Raw genomic sequence first — 18,936 nt, forward strand, 5'->3', positions numbered from 1 at the left:
TTAGGCAGCTCGCTTGCCATACGGTTCAAAGGGGAACAAGACGGCAAATAGCGCAAGTCCCCCGTAAAGCGCCGCACACACAAAGACGGGACCCGTGGTAGACGGATCGGCATATCTGATGACGAGTCAGCATTAACACTTATACAATGGAAGAATGAGAGACTTACGTAGCCACTACAGCTGAGAAAGCTCCTGCGAGTCGACAGAAAGCGACAGCGATACCGTTGGCCGTGCCACGATGGGCAGAGAGCAGCGACTCGGCAGTGTATCCGTAGAGGACACCGTAGTAGATCTCGAGCGTAAAGGAGATGACACAGCTGTAGGCGATGTTTTCCACCTGCGACTTGACTTGCGAGTACGCAAAGAAGAAGGCCTATCAGAGTTGCATGCTGTCAGCCTATGTTCAAGTTTGTAAGTGTGAAAAATAGGCTTCAGGAACTCACCATAGTAACCAAGGCGCCAATGACCATGGTATACTTTCGTCCCAGGGGCCTCCAGTTACACATGACCGCACCAAGTACAGGTCCGAATATTCCGCAGACCTGCACGAGGGCATAATTCCTCCACGTCTCATAGGTGCTTGTGACTCCAAACTGGACACCTCGACTGGCCAGGTAGTAGGGCAGAAAGACGTTGAACAGGGGATACGCGAGACCGATGCTCGCCCAGGACAGCCACAGCAGGATGGTCGTGAAGCCCATCTTCTTTGTAAGAAACAAGCTGCGGAGGTGGACCAGGAACTCGCCGACGGAGAAGCGGTTCTTTGAATGAGCTGAGTTGACTGTACCGCAGGCTTCCAGCTGGGCAAGAGTGAGGTTGCAGGGGCGGTTGTATCTCTTGGCAATTCCCTGAAGGTTGTTTACAACTTCCTCGTCGCGACCTTGGCCTATGAGGAACTTGGGAGTTTCCTGAAGACGGATGACGGTGACTCGGGCGACGGCCAGCACGGCGATGAAAGCTCCCATGGTGTACATGAGATATCGCCAGCCGCTGTTGTTGGCTCTGGTGCAGTCGCTGGCATCAGCGCAGGAGAAGTTTGCTATAGGTTACATAATCGTCAGCATTCTTGATCCGACATTACGTCGATGAGACACTTACGCATGAACCCCCAAGCGACTAGGCCGGCAATGGTACATCCAATGCCAAACCAAGCAGGCAACAAGCTGAGAAGCCATTGCTTGTTCGAAGGAAGATACTCGAGAAAGACAGCCGTGTCAAGGATCAAGTTGCCACCAGCGCCGAAGGCGGCAACGGCAATCAAGACACCGAGCCCAGCCCAGTTGGGAGCCCCACCGGTCGCGATGGTAAACACGGAGCAGATGAAGAGCGAGATGTTGAAAGCTATCTTGCGGCCGATGATGTCGGCGAAGAAGCCCCAGAATAGGGCACCCAGAAGCATTCCCATGTATAGAGCGATGGTCAGGCCTTTGTCATACGAAGGCTGGAACTCGAGGACGGCTTGAACGGCGATGATGCCCTGAAGAGACAGCTGGAGCGCGTCTACTCCATATCTATGCACAGTCGAGTGTCAGTGGTTGGAGTGTATGAGAAAAGCGTAAGTGCAGTAAACTCACCCGAAGCCGTTGAGGAAGAAGAGCTTGAGGTGATAGTTGGTCCAACCAATTTGGTCCAATGCCTACTTGAATCAGCTTGATGGAGAGACTCTCGCGTGACACGACGTACGTTGTTGACCAAGTGCATCTTCCTATCCAGAGCAGGATCAAGGTCCTGCATCCCAACCACCTCTTCCCCGCCAGAGAAGTCGGGCTTCTCATCTTGCGGAAAGTCTCTCTCAACATCTCTGCCAACCTCAATCACATCCTCTTCTTTGCCCATGGTTGTGAAGCTGGAAGTAAACAGGTCTCTGTGATGAAGGAAGCGAGCTCCGTAGTGCTGATGGTCTAGCCGAGCAAAACTGAGGGAAACATTTCTCAACGCGGATTGGAGTTGCTTGTTCCGTCTTTATATCCGTTGACATATGCAGTTGGCTGTCGCTGCCCGGATTCCGCAAACTGACCGGTCATCTTCCGTTTATCCTATCAACAGATTGATCCTTCCGGCGGTGTGTGTTGGACCAGGGGTTAGTGAACTGAGCTATAAAGAATGGCGTTCGCCTTTCCGTCATTCTGGTCCTTCTTGACTTGTCCGTCAAGCTCGTCTAGACATCGCTAGATGGAGTAATCTATCAAGCTATGGTTCATGCGGAGCCGATAGACGACAACCAAAATCGTGGAGCACCATATTTGGGGCCCCCGCATTTCATACGTCTTACATGGCTATGCTATCCCCGGGAGGGGGCGTCAAGGGCCGGCCTCGGACTCTATCAAGCTTGTGTGAGATGTCTGGCCCGAGTTACGTTACAGGTTTGAAGCTTGATACGAACGTTCAGATCGCAATCAGCACTAGCTATAGCACCGAACAGCCGGATCCAAGACTATTGACAGCTTTAACAGAGCGATGGGCTAGCTCTATCTAAATCACTACATGTACCGAGCGCGTGGCTTGCTCTCACCCCGGCTGAAAGGCAGTTCACCGAGATGCTTGTTTTGCCGTTTAGACGAGCTGCGAGGGCGCCGTATCACGCTACCGATGTTACATACGAGCGAGACATCGTATTTAGCCTCACCTTACCAGAATGCGATAACAAAAGCGTCGACGAATGGCCACTTGACGAGGGTTTGACTGTTCCGGTTTGACTGCTCCCCTTTCAGAGTTACTACGGATGATATAGGTCTTCAAAATGGGCTCTATCGTAGATACTCGTGTGGCCGGTCCGCCGTTGGACTTGACGGTTCTGGGCATGAACAGCGGAACGTCCATGGTATATGATCCTCTCCATGATGCGTATATGGCATCAGGTCAGACAGCTAATAGAAGATTGCTTACTAGGATGGCGTTGACTGTGTGCTATGTCGGTTTAGACAGCAGGATCCAGCTTCGCCTGTCACCTTGGAGCTGCTGAAATATGGAGAGACGCCCCTCGATCCGGACATCAAGAAGCGGGTGCTGAATATGATTCTGCACAACTCTACTTCGCCTGAGGAAATCGCAGAGATCAATGTCATTCTCGGAGAGACCTTTGCCAAAGCGGCGCTGGAGTTCATCAAGACGAACAACATTGATCAGCCTTCAATAGACATTGTCGGATCCCATGGCCAGACCATCTGGCATATCCCTTATCCAAAGGACCAACAAGTCCGGACGACACTCAGCATGGGCGAAGGAGCCATTATCGCAGCTCGTACAGGAATCACTACAGTGACCGATTTCCGCGTCAGCGAAGTTGCTGTTGGCCGACAGGGAGCTCCCCTCGTTGCCTTCTTCGACGCCTTGCTTTTGCATCATCCTACCAAGTTGAGAGCCTGCCAGAATATAGGAGGTATTGCCAACGTCTGCTTCATTCCTCCTGATGTTGGGGGAGGGCTGAATGACGGCTTCTTCGACTTTGATACTGGTCCTGGAAACGTCTACATCGATGCCGCTGTTCGGTACTACACTGACGGAGCGCGCGAGTATGATAAAGATGGCGAAATGGGCAAACGCGGCACGGTGGATGACGAGCTTGTCGATGAGTTCATCTCCTCCCACCCGTACTTCCACAGGTCCATCCCCAAGACTTCAGGTCGCGAAGACTTCCGTGACACGCTGGCTTTTGACCTGATAGCCAAAGCCGAGCAAAAGGGCCTCTCGCCCGACGACGTGGTGGCCACAATCACCCGGATCACGGCCCAGTCCATCGTCGACCACTACAAGTGCTTTGCGCCGTCTCAAGACATCGACGAGATCTTCCTCTGCGGCGGTGGTGCGTACAACCCCAACATTGTGGACTTTATCCAGCGGAGCTACCCGTCGACGCGGATATATATGCTTGACGCTGCGGGGATTCCCGCCGGGGCGAAGGAGGCGATTACTTTTGCCTGGCAGGGCATGGATGCGATTGTCGGCCGACCGGTGCCTGTGCCGGACCGGGTGGAAACGAGAAGGGAGCAGATTCTTGGAAAGGTGTCCCCTGGGGACAATTACCGAGAGCTGATGTATAAGGCGATGCAGTTTGGGGCGGGGGCCAAGTTGGGGCCGGTGAAGGACTTGACCAACATCGTTGATGGGCAGTTGATGGACAATAAGTGGTGATGCCGGGGGATGGGCATTGGATGGGCTGTAGATAGTTGTGGTGATTTGTAGATATGATTTGTTCTACTTTGTAGAGAAGATTCTTCGAGACTTAAACGACAAAACAATATCCTGGTATCTCATCATACAAGCTATACTTCAATCTCTGTAATTGAGCTTATACGGTGCTTTGCATGGTATTTTTGGTTACGTGGGCGGTTATGGACTCTTAGTCGCCTGTATGTACGTAAAGTCAAGGCATTCCCAGCGTCGGTTTTCCCCTCCCAATGTAAGGTCTGAGTCTATCGCATCTCCAACCGGACATGGAGATAGAAAGCTCCCCCCGCCTCCGTTTGCGGGGAACGAAGCGGGCTCTTTGGAATGCACCTTGTCAGCCTTTCAGCACTTACACCATGAGTCAGCCACCTAGAAGGGTTATTCCTTGAGACTTCAGCTGCTACTGGCCGAATAAGTTACTATACTCATAGAATCGTCGGATTGAAGGAGAGACAACTCATCACTGGGATCAGCAGTAATCGGGCGTCTCTCCATCTGCATGCGCCAAGTCCAAGAATGGAAAATGGCAAGGGTGACTTGCATGCGGAGAGTTTGGGGTTGACACTCTTCGGGATCGGTTTGTCTGTTGCGCCACCTCTAAATAAGCTCTGCTATTAGACTTTAGTATTAGTGTTTAGATGACTATATAAGGTTGTTCAGCTCGGGCAAAGTAATAGACATCCTCAGAACTGGACAACTCGAAACACAACATCAGCAATCCCGACGAGGCAGACTTAAAACTGAGCAACTATTCACGTCTTCGTTTGAAGCCATGGCGAACTTGGACTTGTCAAAGATCATCAAGCCATGGAAGCTGGACGCCCAGCCGACATACGTCTTCACAAACGCGAAGCTAGTCGACCCTCTTCAAGCCCATGTCACCGAGAATGTCACCATCAAGACCTCCGGAGGCAAAATCGTATCTGTCTCAAGCGCACCTCCTAGCATCACCGGCGATGAAATTACCATTGATCTCAAGGGGAAATATGTCTGCCCTGGGCTCATCGACTGCCACGTCCACATCGCCGTTGTCCCCGGCGAGGCCAATCTGAGCTCTTACAACGCCATGACCGAGAGAGTCAGTCTCCTCCGCCAGCCATGGGTCCTCAAGCCGATGCTTGAGCGAGGATTCACGTCAGTTCGTGATTGCGGTGGCGCGAGCTTGGCTATGAAGGAAGCCGTGGAAGATGGCGTCTGCATTGGCCCTCGGCTGTTTATCGCCGGATACGCCCTTTCTCAGACTGGCGGACATGGCGATATGCGCTCTTCGCATGATCAGAGTCCATGTTCTTGCGGTGCTGTCTCGGGAATTAGTCGTATCATTGACGGGACGTCTGAGTGCTTCAGGGTGGCTCGCGATGAGTTGCGTCAAGGGGCTGATTTCATCAAGATCATGGGCGGCGGTGGCATAGCCAGTGCTACAGACAAGATTGAGAATCTCCAGTTCTCGGATGAGGAGATCAAAGCGATTGTGACGGCAGCAAAGAACAATGGGACGTATGTCACCAGCCACAGCTACACACCCCAGGCGATCCAACAAGCGATTCGACAAGGCGTCAGAGGCATTGAGCATGGCAACCTCCTTGACGCAGAAACAGCCAAGTTGATGGCCGAAACGGGCACTTTTCTCACCCCGACATTGATCACACATGTCATGTCGAAGCAACTCAATTTCCTGCCCCCAGCCTCGGCAGCAAAGAACGAAAGCGTCCTCCAGAAAGGCCTCGAAGCCATCAAAATTGCTACCGAAGCCGGCGTCACGATCTGCTTCGGCACGGATCTCCTCGGACCGCTGCATTTTGCCCAGAGCAAGGAGTTTTCTGTGCGCAGTCAGGTGCAGAAGCCGGCGGAGATACTTCGTAGTGCGACTGTCAACGTGGCCAAGTTGTTGATGAGGGAGGACGAGCTGGGGCAGGTTAAAGAGGGGTTTCTGGCTGACTTCATTGTCCTGGATAAGGATCCTTTGGAGGACATTACGATTCTGGATCGTGCTGAGGAGAATGTCCTGGCTGTGGTCAAGGATGGAAGGGTGGTGTCTTCTAGATGGGCTGATATCAAGGTGGATGTCCAGAGTAGGCCATAAGACCACAACGAGACGGGAAATTCTTGGCTGCTGGGCAATTCTATATTTTCTAGTATACAAATTTACCATGCAACTGCGTGGCCATCGCCGCGTTGGTCGCTTCCTCCATGATACACCCTCAGACCACTTGGATCCTGCTTTGCTTGGATGATCTGACCTCGTCCAAACATTGCACGATCCCAACCCGTTACGAGCTGCACCTCGTGGCCCAGTTTACGCAGACCCTCAACTGTATCTTGGGGAAATCCTTCTTCCAGACATACGATGGATTTCTGCGTCAACTTGGAGTAATCGTCTGCCGTTGCATACTCGGGCAATGTGCGGGAGGGCCTGATGCACACTCTCGGCGCATCCAAGGCATCTTGAGGATTCAAGCCAAAGACGCACGAGTTGAGCATGACCTGCAAGTGGCCTTGCGGCTGCATGAAGCCGCCCATGACGCCCACAGAGAGCTCAAGCCGGTCGTTCTTCGTCACCATCGCGGGAATGATGGTGTGATATGGCCGTTTCCGAGGTCTGAGTGTGTTTACGTGTCCCTCGCGCAGCTGGAACTGGGTGCCCCGATTCTGCAAAGCGAAGCCGCAGCCTTTTGGAACGATGCCACTGCCAAAGTTGGAGGCGAGCGAGCAGATGAAGCTGCACGCGTTACCTTCGGAGTCGGATGTGGTGAAATAGACGGTGTCAGAGGACTTGCTGGGGAATCCGTTCTTCAGAGATGCATCGACGGCATCTGATTTGAAGCTGGATACCCGGTCCTTTAGGTATGCATCATCCAGGAGGCTTTTCCATTCCGGCCCAGAGTGTTCTGGATCAGACACATAGGCATCTGCATCAGCAAAGGCATATCGCAGTGCCTCCACTATTGTATGTATGTATTGGGTCGAGTTGTGACCCAGGCCCTTCAGCGAGGGAATCTTTCCGTCCTTCTCCAAGTTGTCGATGATGCCCAGCGCCTCCAGAGCAACAATTCCTTGGCCGTTGGGTGGACATTCCAACAGTTTGTACTCTTGATAACTCTTGGATATAGGTTCAACAAAGGTAGTTGTGTGATCCTTAAGGTCTTGTGTTGTCATGACGCCCCGAAGCTGTTGGATCTCACTGGTGATTGCCTCTGCTACCCATCCCTCATAGAACCCTGCCCTTCCATTGGAAGCTATTTCACGAAGCACTTTACCAAGGTTTGGGTTCTTGAAGACTTGGCCTGCACGAGGAGCCTTGCCTTCTAGGAGAAGCTCGCCGCCATTCGGAGACACCCGCTTCAACAGCCCCTCGCATTCGATCCACTGCCGTGCCGTGATTTCAGACACGGGGAAGCCATCTTTGCAGAGCTCGATAGACGGCTTAAGGATCTGCTCCATGGTCACTTTGCCACTGCCATACGCGTCCTTTGCATCGAACCAAGCGGCGACCTGGCCAGGGACCGTGACCGAGTTTGCATCCTGAGGCGGTAACAGATTGCCAGTCATGCCCAGCTCTCGGCACTTTTCGATGGTCAATCCAGCCGGCGATCGACCTGAACCGTTGATGGCAAAGGCTTTCCGCTTCGTCTCATCCCAGTAAATCATGAACATGTCTCCTCCCACTCCAGTGGAGCAAGGCTCTGTCACGCCGAGGGCGGCAGCCGTGGCTATGGCTGCGTCGACGGCATTGCCGCCAGCTTTGAGAATGTCGAGGCCGGCCTGGGCAGCGAGGGGTTGGGAGGCGGCGACGATGCCCTTTGTGCTGTAGACGACTGATCTTCGGCTGTTGAAGCGGTTGAAGAAGGGAGCTGAGGGGTCGAAGAGGGCATCTGCCCCGTCGCTCGAGGCTTCTCCAACGGCACCGACTGCGTCGAACGGCATTGTGTGTGAGTGTGAGGTGAAGCAACTGTTATCGACTTTTGCTGACGATTAGGTTAGGACTCAGTAAAGATAAGTAGCATCAACTGGAGTTACATCCTGAAGATAATGGACAATCGGTTGAGAGACACCGGGGAGAAGAAACAGCCGATACTGGCCCATGCCGAGGCATTTCCGGAACCATCACTGATATGGACCGCCAAGGCTCTTATTCTCTTCTTGATACGCGGTTATATCGGGTGTTGTCTGTGGTAGCTCGAGCGAAGGCCGCCTTGCCCGCCTTATTCCCTCTTTCTGTTCCCCCACTCAGAGCCATTGTGACCTCGATTATGGTTCTCCTTGAGCCGTGAAAGCGGGGTATTACACGATCGACACCACTTATAACCGCTGCCAATCGAATCTTGGAGTTTTCTAGTCATGCTAGTGTTCTTGGGCCTCTTCTCCAACTGGGCGCCACTGCGGGGGTTAGGGGGGGAAATAAGCTGTGTGCTGGTGGACGCTATTTGTTGATGGTTGAAATCTGGAGATAGGGTCACTGCTTGGAAGAGCAATGATCGCTTGAGCAACCGTCGGAATAGACAGCCGATATAACGTTACACGATGATGCTTCTCTGCGCTTAGAGTTTTGGGGCAATTGTAAAACTCGGCTAAAAGCGAAAGCATTATCAAATGAAGACGATGCTAGTCGTGAGCTTCACTCCAGTAGCGTCATGATAGGAGGTCGGCCGGGAGATAACGGCAATGATGTATGCGGCCTCGCATGCTATCATATCTCGTGCCTCGTCGTCCATGTAGTCTGATTGTCCAAGCCATCTGCAGCTTGAGAGGTTGGCATACTATTGATAGCTGATGCTACAGAAGCCCGGACTAAGATTCAGGGCGAGTGTCGTGGCTTGGAGTCTTGGAGGTTATCTTTCGCCATCAAGCATGCTTGGGTTACATCGGTGATCGTCTCAACTGAAGTCAGCCAGATGAGGAGTTCTGATTCCCGGCATCATGTCGCTAGGTCGTCCATGAAGTGAGGCAACAGCGAGTTTGACAACCATTTCGGAAGACATATCCCGGGCGAACAATACGTGACATGTCAATATCTCGCATGAAACATTATACTCCTGAGAAAAGTATATATAACGACACACACCGTCGTCTGAGCCGATACTCCATTCAAATCACCGCAATTCACATCATACATGCATCATGGCTCCAACCGTCATCGAAGCCCTCCGCGCCCAACATGACAAAAACGTGACCGAGACCATCGAAACTGAAACCGCCCCCGAGAAAGAATGGGGTGTCATCACACAGGGCGCCAAGGAAGCCACCGACCTCGAGCACTCCCAAGGCATTCTCGAGGCCGTTCGCCTTCAATGGAAAGGAGTTGCCTGGGCCTCGTTCCTGTCCCTGTCCATTGTGCTCTACGGATACGACAATGCTCTCATCAATAACTTTTACGGCTATCCCGCCTTTCAAAAGGCCTACGGTGTACCCCACGGTGACGGCTACCAGATCGCTGCAAAGTGGCAGACAGGCCTCTCGCAAGCGAGTATCGTGGGCATCATCCTCGGAGCTACGTTCAACGGCTTCCTCTCGTCCAGGTTCGGCTACAAGAAAGTCATGCTGGTTGGCCTTGTCCTCATGACGGGCTTCGTTGCCATTCCGTTCAGTGCCCGTAACGTCGAAACGCTCCTTGTTGGCGAAATCTTCTGCGGAATGGTCTGGGGCACGTTCGCGTCTATAGGGCCGGCTTACAGCTCCGAGTGTCTTCCCATCTCACTGCGAGGCTTCCTCACCAGCGGTGTCAACATTATGCAAATCATAGGCCAGCTTGTGGCAATCGGTGTCCTTGATGGCCTCGTCGATTTAGACTCGGAGTGGTCCTACAAGATCCCGTTCGCTATCCAATGGGTCTGGCCCGTTCCACTGTTTATAGGGTGTCTGTTTGCGCCGGAATCTCCGTGGTATCTCGTTCGCAAGGGTAGACTCCAAGAAGCGGAACACAGCCTTCGCCGTCTCAGCTCCAAGAGTGACAACAAGATCAAGGAGCATCTAGCCATGATCATTCATACCGTCAACTACGAAGAAGAGGTACGAACAGGTTCATCGTATATCGACCTGTTTCGGGGCAGCAACCTCCGTCGAACGGAAATCTGCTGCTTATCATTCGCCGGTCAGGTATTCAATGGCATCTTCATGATGAACCCTGGAACGTACTTCTGGGAACAGGCAGGCCTGTCTGCCAGTAACAGCTACAAGGTCTCTGTGGCTGCTACGGCTATTGGACTGCTTGCAACTTGCATTGGCTGCGTCCTCATTGCTCATCTAGGCCGTCGCAGCCTCTATCTCTGGGGCATGGTCTTCATGACCGTCGTCAACGTTCTCATCGGCATCTTGGCAACAGTTCATGCCAATGAAGGCACCAAATGGGGACAAGTCGCCCTTACCATCCTCTGGGTATTCTGCTACGATATCTCGGTAGGGCCAGCAGCTTACGCAACGTCGAGTGAGGTTTCCGCAATCAGTCTGCGGGTTCAAAGTGTTGCTGCAGCAAAGATAGCACACCAAATCTTTGACATCATTGCTGCTGTGCTCGAGCCATACATGATCAATCCCACCGCTTGGGGCTGGGCTGGAAAGACGGCCTACTTCTGGGGCGGAACCTCGGTGCTTGTGACTATATGGGCATTCTTCCGATATCCCGAAACATTCAAGCGATCATATGAAGAGCTGGATATTCTGTTTGAAAGGGGCATTCCTGCACGCAAGTTTCGCAAGTACGATGTTGATGCTTATGATATTGATGGCCAGCAGGTTCACGAGAAGTCTGCTTAGTGATGGCCTTGGGACAAGTGGTGCGATGTTTGAGACATGTGTTATCTTTGACCTCATCGTGTTATAATTTTCTCTCTCGTGACATTTGAGTGATGGAATTTAATAATATGGGTCTTATTTTACCTGCGATAAGCTCGTCTAAGGCCGTAGGCTCTGCAATACCTTCAAGATCTGCTTCCGTCCATCGTATAAGGGATACAGGCCGAGGATCAGAAGGCTTATCCACAACCAGATGAGCGACACCACAACCCAGGCTTTGAAGAACTGCTGAGAAGTTAGCGATTGAGCACGATAATGGAGAACTTGACGACTCACAACTTTGCTGAAAATGTATTTTGCCCCGTACATCGGCAGAGGCCACAGAACCCAGATACCAAAGAAGGAGAAGAGCGACCAGAACAGTGCATATCGTTGCCACCTCAAATCAGTTTGGTCATGAACAACCTCGGAAGAATCACTCAGGACACCACCCTTGGTAGCTTGACCTGTGGGGGGTTCTCGGGCTGAATCTGACTCTTCAGTCGACGCATCGCTGTCAAGTAACAGTTTTTCATCCGTAAACCGAGCCCAGTCGTAGTTATTCGGCCAGAAGAACGACAGAATTACCGTATACAGCAAGGGGCTGAGAGCAGAGGCCACAGTGCCATACATACATGGGAGCGTTTGTCCAGTAGAGTCGACCGTTACTTCGCCGAAAAGAGCCTGTGCCGTACCAAGCCATGTACCCAAACCAGTTGCCAGACCAGCGACGGCGGAAACGACGGCCGCAAAACCACTTTGTTTATTCCAAAGGATAGTAAGAATCAAGGGAAATATGCCAGGACATGTTACCACGCCTGAGTCAACTGTCAGTTATCCATCAGAGAAACTGAGCTTGCTTTCCTTACCGATCATGTAAAGAGTCCAGCCCATGTTGATTCCGCCGTAGTTGAAAGCGGCAGTTAAGCCAGCTGAGATGGCAGCAAACAGCACGACTCCAAGATGGCTCCATCTGATGACATCTTTGTTGCCTGCGTTCTTGTTGATGTAGGTTCTGTAGAAGTCGAATGTGAAGATGGACGACACAGCAATCACCTGAGCGGACAGTGTTGAAGTGATTGCCATGAAAGTCATGAGCAGGACAGCGACGGCGCCGCCTTTTCCTGCTACCGCCACGGCTACGTACGGGAGCACAAGGCCGTTTGTGACCTCCAAGCTGGTCATCGGCTATGTTAAACAACCAAGTTAGTATGACTACTTGCTAAGAAGATATTGCAACTTACACGAGGATACGTTGGGAAGATAGGAGAGCTTTCGAGTCCCAAAGCTGCAAGACCCATTATAGTGCCTAGACTCCATGGGATGGAAAAGTATGCAAAGCCGCCGACTACATATCCTGGTACTACGGCTTTGGGGGATGCTGCAAATGCCTTGATGAAGTAGCTAGTATCCATCTGCCCAATATGGTGTCAATACATATTTGCAACTTGATAGCTCTTACACTTACAATAACAGCACCAAAGTTTGAAACGAGGAGGATAATAGCAAAGAATATCCCTTGCTGAGAGTTCATAGTGAGAAGAGATCCTTGATAGTTCCCGTAAACCTGATAGGAAGGCTGCGCCTTGACAACGAGATCGTAAATTCCGTCGATGGAGCCGACGTCATGGTGGGTTAGGGTTTTCGTTGTTAAGTAGCAGCACAAGATGGCGATGACAAAGGTGTGGATGTAATCTGTCAGAAACCTGCATTTTATGAAGCAGAGTCAGTTGATCCATTATGGTTCCTTCGGAGGCGGAGTACATACGTTGCCTTGATGCCGCCGACGAGTGTATAGAGGACGACTCCTACAGGTAAGAGGAACGTTGAAGCCATAATGTGGATGCCTGTTCTGCACGACTAATTAATAGGTTGTCAAATATGACATGGGCATATATCTTACAGAAACGTGATGACGGCGGCAGCTCCCAGGATCATGTTGATGGTGTTGAAAAGGTTGTTGACAACAGCCAAGAAGGTGAACACCAGATGTGCAGTTGTCCCTACTCTTCTCATCAGTGTCAAATGTAGCTATCACCCAGTATTTGCACTCACCGTATCTGATGCGAACAATCTCCAGAACAGTATGTGCTTCTGGGATGCGTTTCTTGCAGACCACTCCGAGGTATGCAAAGAAGACTATCATTCTGTGAGTTGCAGAAGTCAGCCCTTATCCACTTGGTGAACTCTTGGAAGGCATTGTCATACGGTGTACATCCAGCGCCATACCAGAACCCCCCAGAGACTCCATATAGGTACGTTACCAAGACGCAGCTAAGCAAAGCTGTGCTCCATAGCCATGACTGCTACCTTGTCAGCGCCTCATCGTGAAAGGAAATAGTCAATGCATACTGAGACGACCGCAGAAGCAACAAGGCCTGTTCCCACAGATCGATTGGCGACCATGAATCTGAGAAGCGCAATTAGCAAGAAGCATAAGAAGAGTAGGTAGTGAGAGGTGAAAGCTTACGTCTCGACATTGTTGTTGTCTTCATTGAGTGTTTTCTTCAGCAACCGTGTTATACCAATCATGCCTGTGAACGTTAGTACCGGCGTATAAGAGGATCAATTCAAGCGGAACATACCAACAGCAAAGATTAGTCCAACTGCCACAACGACAGCATAGCCCGCCGCCTGTGGCAAGGGAGATGGGACAACACTGTCGTCGTCAGATCTCAAGAACAGACTCATCTTGAACTCTTGCCATCTGCAATGAGATTGTATACCTCTAAGGCTCAGCATATGTTGCATTCCATTGCTATAAGTATCAAATATGCGAAGTACTAATTCTACTTGTTGAGTGGGCGCCATCGTTGAAGTGCATTGCGTGATAAGTTTAACAGCCAAAAGCGCACTCCGTCTTCTCCTGTATGAGGCCATCAGGGCCAGGTATGTCGTCAGTTAATGGACTCCATAGCTCAGCTAATAGACCAGGATTCTGTAGCTGCATAAGTTTATACGATTGGAGCTTATGATGTTCCGAAACTTTAACCTCAGTCTATCGTCGCATATGCCTTCCTCCATGCGGCTACTGGCTGTGTATTCCTGTATGAGTGAGACAACTCAGCTGTCTATCATCCTGCTACTCCCTTGAACAGCTAGGCTTCTATAGATGCAGACGTGTGTAGCTCACTTATGACAGCATGTGGAGGTATCCATCTGTAACATCTCGCCAAGGAATTCGAAAGTTAATCCATATATACGCCCTAGAGAACATATCGCTGGAGCCGGAGACTTTTGTTAGACATGGATATGTTTCCCGTATGCCGTTCGCTGTTGACTGCATGCATGGTGATCGAGTTCAAGGTCGCCTTGAATCGTTGATTGGCTGAGGTTGACGGCTATCGTATCACGACATCGGGAGCGAAATGGTTGTTGCCCGATTAGGCAACTTTCTGTGAAACTAGGGAAGATGGTGGGCCCTTCAACGACAACAAGGGTTGACGTTTTGCGAGCAGAGGTGACAAATAACCTGTACCATATTCAAGATGGAATAAATGAGCTATACTGGCCGAGATCTCGTCCAGCTCACGTGGATGACTGGGATGGAAGCATGTACATACAAAGGCACGTTGAGTACGAGAAGCTAATATTGCGTTCAGTCATAACAGAAGATTGTCTACTGAACATTAGCGGCCAGCCTCTTGAAGAGAGGCGCAGCGTATGATCTTAACAATCGGCCAAATCACAAGATGACATGTATCAGTAAGAGACTAAAGCTTATAAGTGGCACAGAAGATCAGAGAAGAGGGATGCCAAGCTTGATGGTATCTGGCAATGAGAGCCGTTGTACTAGCCGCTATCCCTTAACCTTCAGTATCTCAGAGCAGCATGAAGGAGGCCTTTGCAAACTTACTTGTATTGAAGAAATTCTGCTCCGTCTTCTCGTAGAGTCGAAATATGTCTGGAGATTATGACATCCGAGGGATGTCAGAGATGCTTAACTGATATAGCAATACACAACCAATGAGGTATAGAGACAGCAGCTGCAAGAGCTGATATTATCTTCAAGGCCAAGAGGCTACAGAAAGTGGGAAATTACAGACATGTCATATATACACCTAGGAAGGGGCACCAGCCTACCTGTCCCAGATGCTGGAACGGATATTGGCAACACGGAGCTGGAGCCTGAAAGCCTTATACCGAAGTTTGATGGCTTTCTTCCTAAGGAGCAAAGAAGCTCTGACCGCTCAAGCCAATGCACAGGCCTATGTGAAGCTGGAGGAGAATAGAAGGCGGAAGCTGCCACGCTGACATACTCAGCTAACACACACGCAGCTGGTGCCACCCGCCTCCAGAGCTCTTATGTCTTAACTTCACAGCGTCTTTGAAAAGGCTTGTGCACTGCATCTCTTTCTTATTCAACATCTCTTCAGAACCCAACGCTTCTCTCTTCGGAACCCCAACCTTCTCTCTTGAAGCCTCAAGCTTCTCGATCCACAGCCTTAACCTTCGAGGTGCTTAGGTGCTTAGTAGGCATCTCACATCATCATCAGTAAGAACTTCCCTTCTACTCCTGTTCCAGTACAATACTGACTATTAGCCATATTATAGAGGACCAGCACGTTGCCGCACATACATCAATCTGCGCCATCTGCAATCTAGGCATGGACGACGACAGCGAGATGTACTCTTGCCCGGAGGAACAGGCGCTTCCACCGCAAATGATAGATCCCAACTGGAACGTTCTGGACCACTTGAGCCCTTTCCACCAAGCGTGTTACATGCACCACCAACGCCACCGTTTGAACCACCTCAAAGCACTCAACGTTTACCACACGGACGACCAGCATACTTTGCTCTTGGACGAAGCCGGATTCTTGAGCGCTGTCGGTGTTCCTCTCCCAACCAGGGAACAACTGCAAAGGCCTCCTCCTGAGCTTATCTTTGGCAAAGAAGCAGAGCAGAAGCAAAATGATGAACAGCTATTATCGATGGCTACGCAAGTCTTGGAGGTTCTACAAGATGGACCTGAATATAGACATCCAACATGGCAAACGCTTCAGCAACTCCTCGAAACCGAACTTTTACATTACAAGACGCCTGCTGCACTGGTGGAAGCTGTCAATGATGCAATCAAACAAGAAGAAGAGAACTACTCAACATTTCGTCTTGTGTTTATGGCTGACTTTCTCACTACTCCGGAAGCCAGCAAGGATTCTTTCGACAAGATTCTCGAAACAATTTGCTTAGCTATGGGCTATAGAGTGTATGGCAAGACCGAACAGCTGAAAATGTTAAGCGAGATTGACGAAGAACTCAGTGAAAATGTGCTGGAGTTCCGCGACATGTATCAGCGAATGAATGCCCATTTGGCACAAAACGGCACACAGAGAACCAAAACCGCCATGGAGAAGCTGAAAAGGCTTGATGACAGATGGGAAAGGATCGTTGAGACCCTCTCGCCCTACTTCACCTCATACCAAATGTATGAGATACTTCAATCTTGGCAAGCTATCCAAGGCCATACAACACGTTTCAGCGAGGCGTCTTCTCCTCGGACACAGACTGCCAACAATTCGAACCTCGAGCTCGGCCAAGCCGGAAGGAATTCATCGCCCCTGTTTTAAGAATGGTCTTGCCATAGACAATCGCGTCTCTCATCGTCGATGAGTGTCTTCTCGTCAGCTGAGTCTTAATGTCACTTCAAACCAACACGGCGTCGAATATGAAAATCGATGACGATTTATTTTAGTATCATGCTCATTATACTGCGGACAACAAGGCTTTCAATACCTTCATTATTCGACTCCGATCTGCTCACGATGATCTGGCGGAACGCGACGGGATTGATGGTCAAAATTCTCCTCCATTCCTTGATGAGACACTTTCTACCCACAAACGAACTTATCTATAGAATTATTCTTTCGCTTTTTCCAGCGTTTCCTTTCTGATGGGTTCTTAACGAACACATCTCTACGGACGGAGCTTCAACACCCGACCAGAGATGACGATTGCTTTTTTTAAGGTGGGAAAATGGTGATGCTTTCAACAGCAGGTGAGTTTCTTCAGGGGATCGGCGGTTTATACTCTACTTAAAAGGACTGGGACAGGGCAAGGGGGGAAAGAACTTCAAAAGCGGCTTCGTTTCGTTCCTAGTTTCACATGAACTTGATAATTTACTCAGATTTCTCATTACACCCCCAATTTACCACCGGCTCAAAACCAGAGGGTGTATCTCCATATGGTACCAACTATTAAGGCGCCTCAACCACCATGCATGGGCCTAAGTGAAGTAGTTAGACGTTCCGCTATACCACCGAGCGGCGGGCTGTCTCCATATGGGGAAGGATCGGTGCGAATAAGCGATTCAAGGGCATGTGTACCTGAATGAAGGCGCCCTACTGGCAAGGGACTATGGTTGCCTAGCCAAGGGTTGGATTAGGCGCTCGACTTTCCTTTCAACAGTGACAAACAATTGCTAATGCATGTCAAGACGGAGACGAAGTGGCTCGCGTAGGACATCCGCTGATGTGGCTTCATGAATGAGCCTAGATTCGACTTTAAGGCATTCCTAGGGATTCAGAGGAGCGGTAGATTACCGTGATTGGGAGATAGAAAAGGATATGGCAAGGTTAGTAGACTCCTCAGTCGCGATGGACGGATGGTGCGTAGGACATGTACTCGTATTGGCAACTACCGTTATCTACTGCGTATATATCAGGAATATATTGCTCTGTTCATCATAGTATGAGGCTCTCATTAAATCTCATCATTAGTCCAGTATCACTAGAATCCCATGTACATATATTTTCATGCTATACTTGCTGGATGTAAGAGACAATGTCGTTGAAGATGAGTCCAAGTGGGCTGAGACAGCGTGTTGATGTGTGTCCACTGGAGGAGATACTGCACTGCAGGGATTGACCTGACCGCCCCAGATATTTGGCGAAAAAAACCATCTGCATCATCAAACACCTTCACCATTCCCGTATCTTAACTCTTTGGATAAGAATCAGCTTTCTTTCGACGTCTCATTCCCCCAAAGACCATCAAATCCACACTGAAACTGTCACCAACCATGGACCCACCAGCGTGGTACTGCCGTCTGGTCAATCTCTCACAAAAACGCGAAATAGAAGAGGATGACTTTGACGAGGACATCTCCGAGCTTCGAGAGAGCGACGCTCCAGACGAATTCAGCGATGGCGAAAGCATCCAGCGTTGTGAATGCCCCAGCTCGGACATGCTGGACTGCGAGTGCGACGCTGAGGATGCCGCACCCGAGAGGGCAATGGACGACGGGGCGGAATCGGGACGCTCATACCAGGGCTCAGATGCCGACTATTACTATGAGCTGAAGGAACGACGCATTGAACGGAAAATTGACTTGCGAGATGAGAAGGAGAGAGCGGAGGAGCGACGACGTCTCTTTCGAGAACTGGACAGCGAACAGGAGCGCGAGGTCCGCGAAGCCTATGAGGCCATGCTGGAGGAGCAGAAGAAGGGAGATGCTCCTCGGCCCCGACTGGCATCTCTCTCCAGAGCAGTTTTCCACCTGTTCTCGGTGGACCACATAGACTATTGCTACGACTACGACCATTATCTTGGGACGAGATACGTCGAATTCTATTGTCTCGACGAAAAGGGCCAGACAATTAGTCATGATGATTTAAAGGTCAAGATCTCGGGGCACGTCTACCTGAATAGCAGTACTGACTGCGATTTTCTGTCCTTTGTTCAACCGAAGCGGGCTGGCATCAAAAAGAGGCAATTCCCGGTTCGTGGACAGGATCATGCGCCAGTCTTTCAGTTCATCAGCAGCAAATATTTGATCATGACTGTAAGATCGGATGCCAAGATGGTCTCGGGCGATATCCAGCAGTTGGGAGTCACAGATGTGCCGAAAGAGCTCAAGTTTTTTGGCATCTGCATGGAGCGAGAGGAGCGGAAGGCGTATTTTGAAAAGACATCAGGAAGATTTCGGCGGCTAGGGTAAACCCTGAGCAAGCATATGGAACTTGATAGCTCTACTGAGTAGGTATCTAGTCGAATAAGTGT

At 50.5% G+C, this 18,936-nt stretch overlaps 8 protein-coding genes across 8 annotated transcripts; 5 read left to right on the forward strand and 3 right to left on the reverse strand.

Moving 5' to 3' along the window:
* BBK36DRAFT_168858 (MFS general substrate transporter) lies at positions 1-2,237 on the reverse strand (the record flags this gene model as incomplete). Its single annotated transcript, XM_024897813.1, has 8 exons — positions 1,971-2,237; positions 1,883-1,941; positions 1,684-1,850; positions 1,575-1,636; positions 1,099-1,511; positions 444-1,039; positions 168-373; positions 1-115 (listed from the first exon to the last, which is right to left on the reverse strand). Exons 3-8 carry the CDS (start codon positions 1,834-1,836, stop codon positions 1-3), a joined length of 1,545 nt encoding a protein of 514 aa, XP_024749509.1. The 5' UTR covers positions 1,837-1,850; positions 1,883-1,941; positions 1,971-2,237.
* Positions 2,238-2,740: 503 nt separating this feature from the next.
* Positions 2,741-4,131, forward strand: BBK36DRAFT_1168809 (UPF0075-domain-containing protein; the record flags this gene model as incomplete). The annotated part of the gene is made up of 2 exons (XM_024895231.1): positions 2,741-2,821; positions 2,890-4,131. The coding sequence occupies 2 exons, from the start codon at positions 2,741-2,743 to the stop codon at positions 4,129-4,131; spliced, it is 1,323 nt and encodes a 440-aa protein (XP_024749510.1).
* An 808-nt stretch (positions 4,132-4,939) lies between these two features.
* On the forward strand, positions 4,940-6,250 carry BBK36DRAFT_1119477 (hypothetical protein; the record flags this gene model as incomplete). The annotated part of the gene is made up of 1 exon (XM_024890594.1): positions 4,940-6,250. The coding sequence occupies one exon, from the start codon at positions 4,940-4,942 to the stop codon at positions 6,248-6,250; it is 1,311 nt and encodes a 436-aa protein (XP_024749511.1).
* A 62-nt stretch (positions 6,251-6,312) lies between these two features.
* BBK36DRAFT_1168812 (gamma-glutamyltranspeptidase) lies at positions 6,313-8,091 on the reverse strand (the record flags this gene model as incomplete). Its single annotated transcript, XM_024895232.1, has 1 exon — positions 6,313-8,091. The coding sequence occupies one exon, from the start codon at positions 8,089-8,091 to the stop codon at positions 6,313-6,315; it is 1,779 nt and encodes a 592-aa protein (XP_024749512.1).
* Positions 8,092-9,198: 1,107 nt separating this feature from the next.
* Positions 9,199-10,917, forward strand: BBK36DRAFT_1135330 (general substrate transporter; the record flags this gene model as incomplete). Its single annotated transcript, XM_024892606.1, has 2 exons — positions 9,199-9,216; positions 9,269-10,917. Exon 2 carries the CDS (start codon positions 9,286-9,288, stop codon positions 10,915-10,917), a length of 1,632 nt encoding a protein of 543 aa, XP_024749513.1. The 5' UTR covers positions 9,199-9,216; positions 9,269-9,285.
* A 138-nt stretch (positions 10,918-11,055) lies between these two features.
* On the reverse strand, positions 11,056-13,467 carry BBK36DRAFT_1119542 (ion transporter-like protein; the record flags this gene model as incomplete). Its single annotated transcript, XM_024890602.1, has 11 exons — positions 11,056-11,184; positions 11,236-11,753; positions 11,805-12,123; positions 12,180-12,350; positions 12,404-12,641; positions 12,704-12,787; positions 12,839-12,941; positions 12,991-13,082; positions 13,144-13,238; positions 13,288-13,345; positions 13,406-13,467. 11 exons carry the CDS (start codon positions 13,465-13,467, stop codon positions 11,056-11,058), a joined length of 1,869 nt encoding a protein of 622 aa, XP_024749514.1.
* A 2,075-nt stretch (positions 13,468-15,542) lies between these two features.
* Positions 15,543-16,937, forward strand: BBK36DRAFT_1168815 (hypothetical protein; the record flags this gene model as incomplete). The annotated part of the gene is made up of 2 exons (XM_024895233.1): positions 15,543-16,363; positions 16,904-16,937. The coding sequence occupies 2 exons, from the start codon at positions 15,543-15,545 to the stop codon at positions 16,935-16,937; spliced, it is 855 nt and encodes a 284-aa protein (XP_024749515.1).
* A 1,019-nt stretch (positions 16,938-17,956) lies between these two features.
* Positions 17,957-18,874, forward strand: BBK36DRAFT_4451 (hypothetical protein; the record flags this gene model as incomplete). The annotated part of the gene is made up of 1 exon (XM_024898078.1): positions 17,957-18,874. One exon carries the CDS (start codon positions 17,957-17,959, stop codon positions 18,872-18,874), a length of 918 nt encoding a protein of 305 aa, XP_024749516.1.
* Positions 18,875-18,936: the final 62 nt, after the last annotated feature.

The sequence above is a fragment of the Trichoderma citrinoviride genome (assembly GCF_003025115.1).
Source record: "Trichoderma citrinoviride strain TUCIM 6016 unplaced genomic scaffold BBK36scaffold_7, whole genome shotgun sequence".
Taxonomy (NCBI): domain Eukaryota; kingdom Fungi; phylum Ascomycota; class Sordariomycetes; order Hypocreales; family Hypocreaceae; genus Trichoderma; species Trichoderma citrinoviride.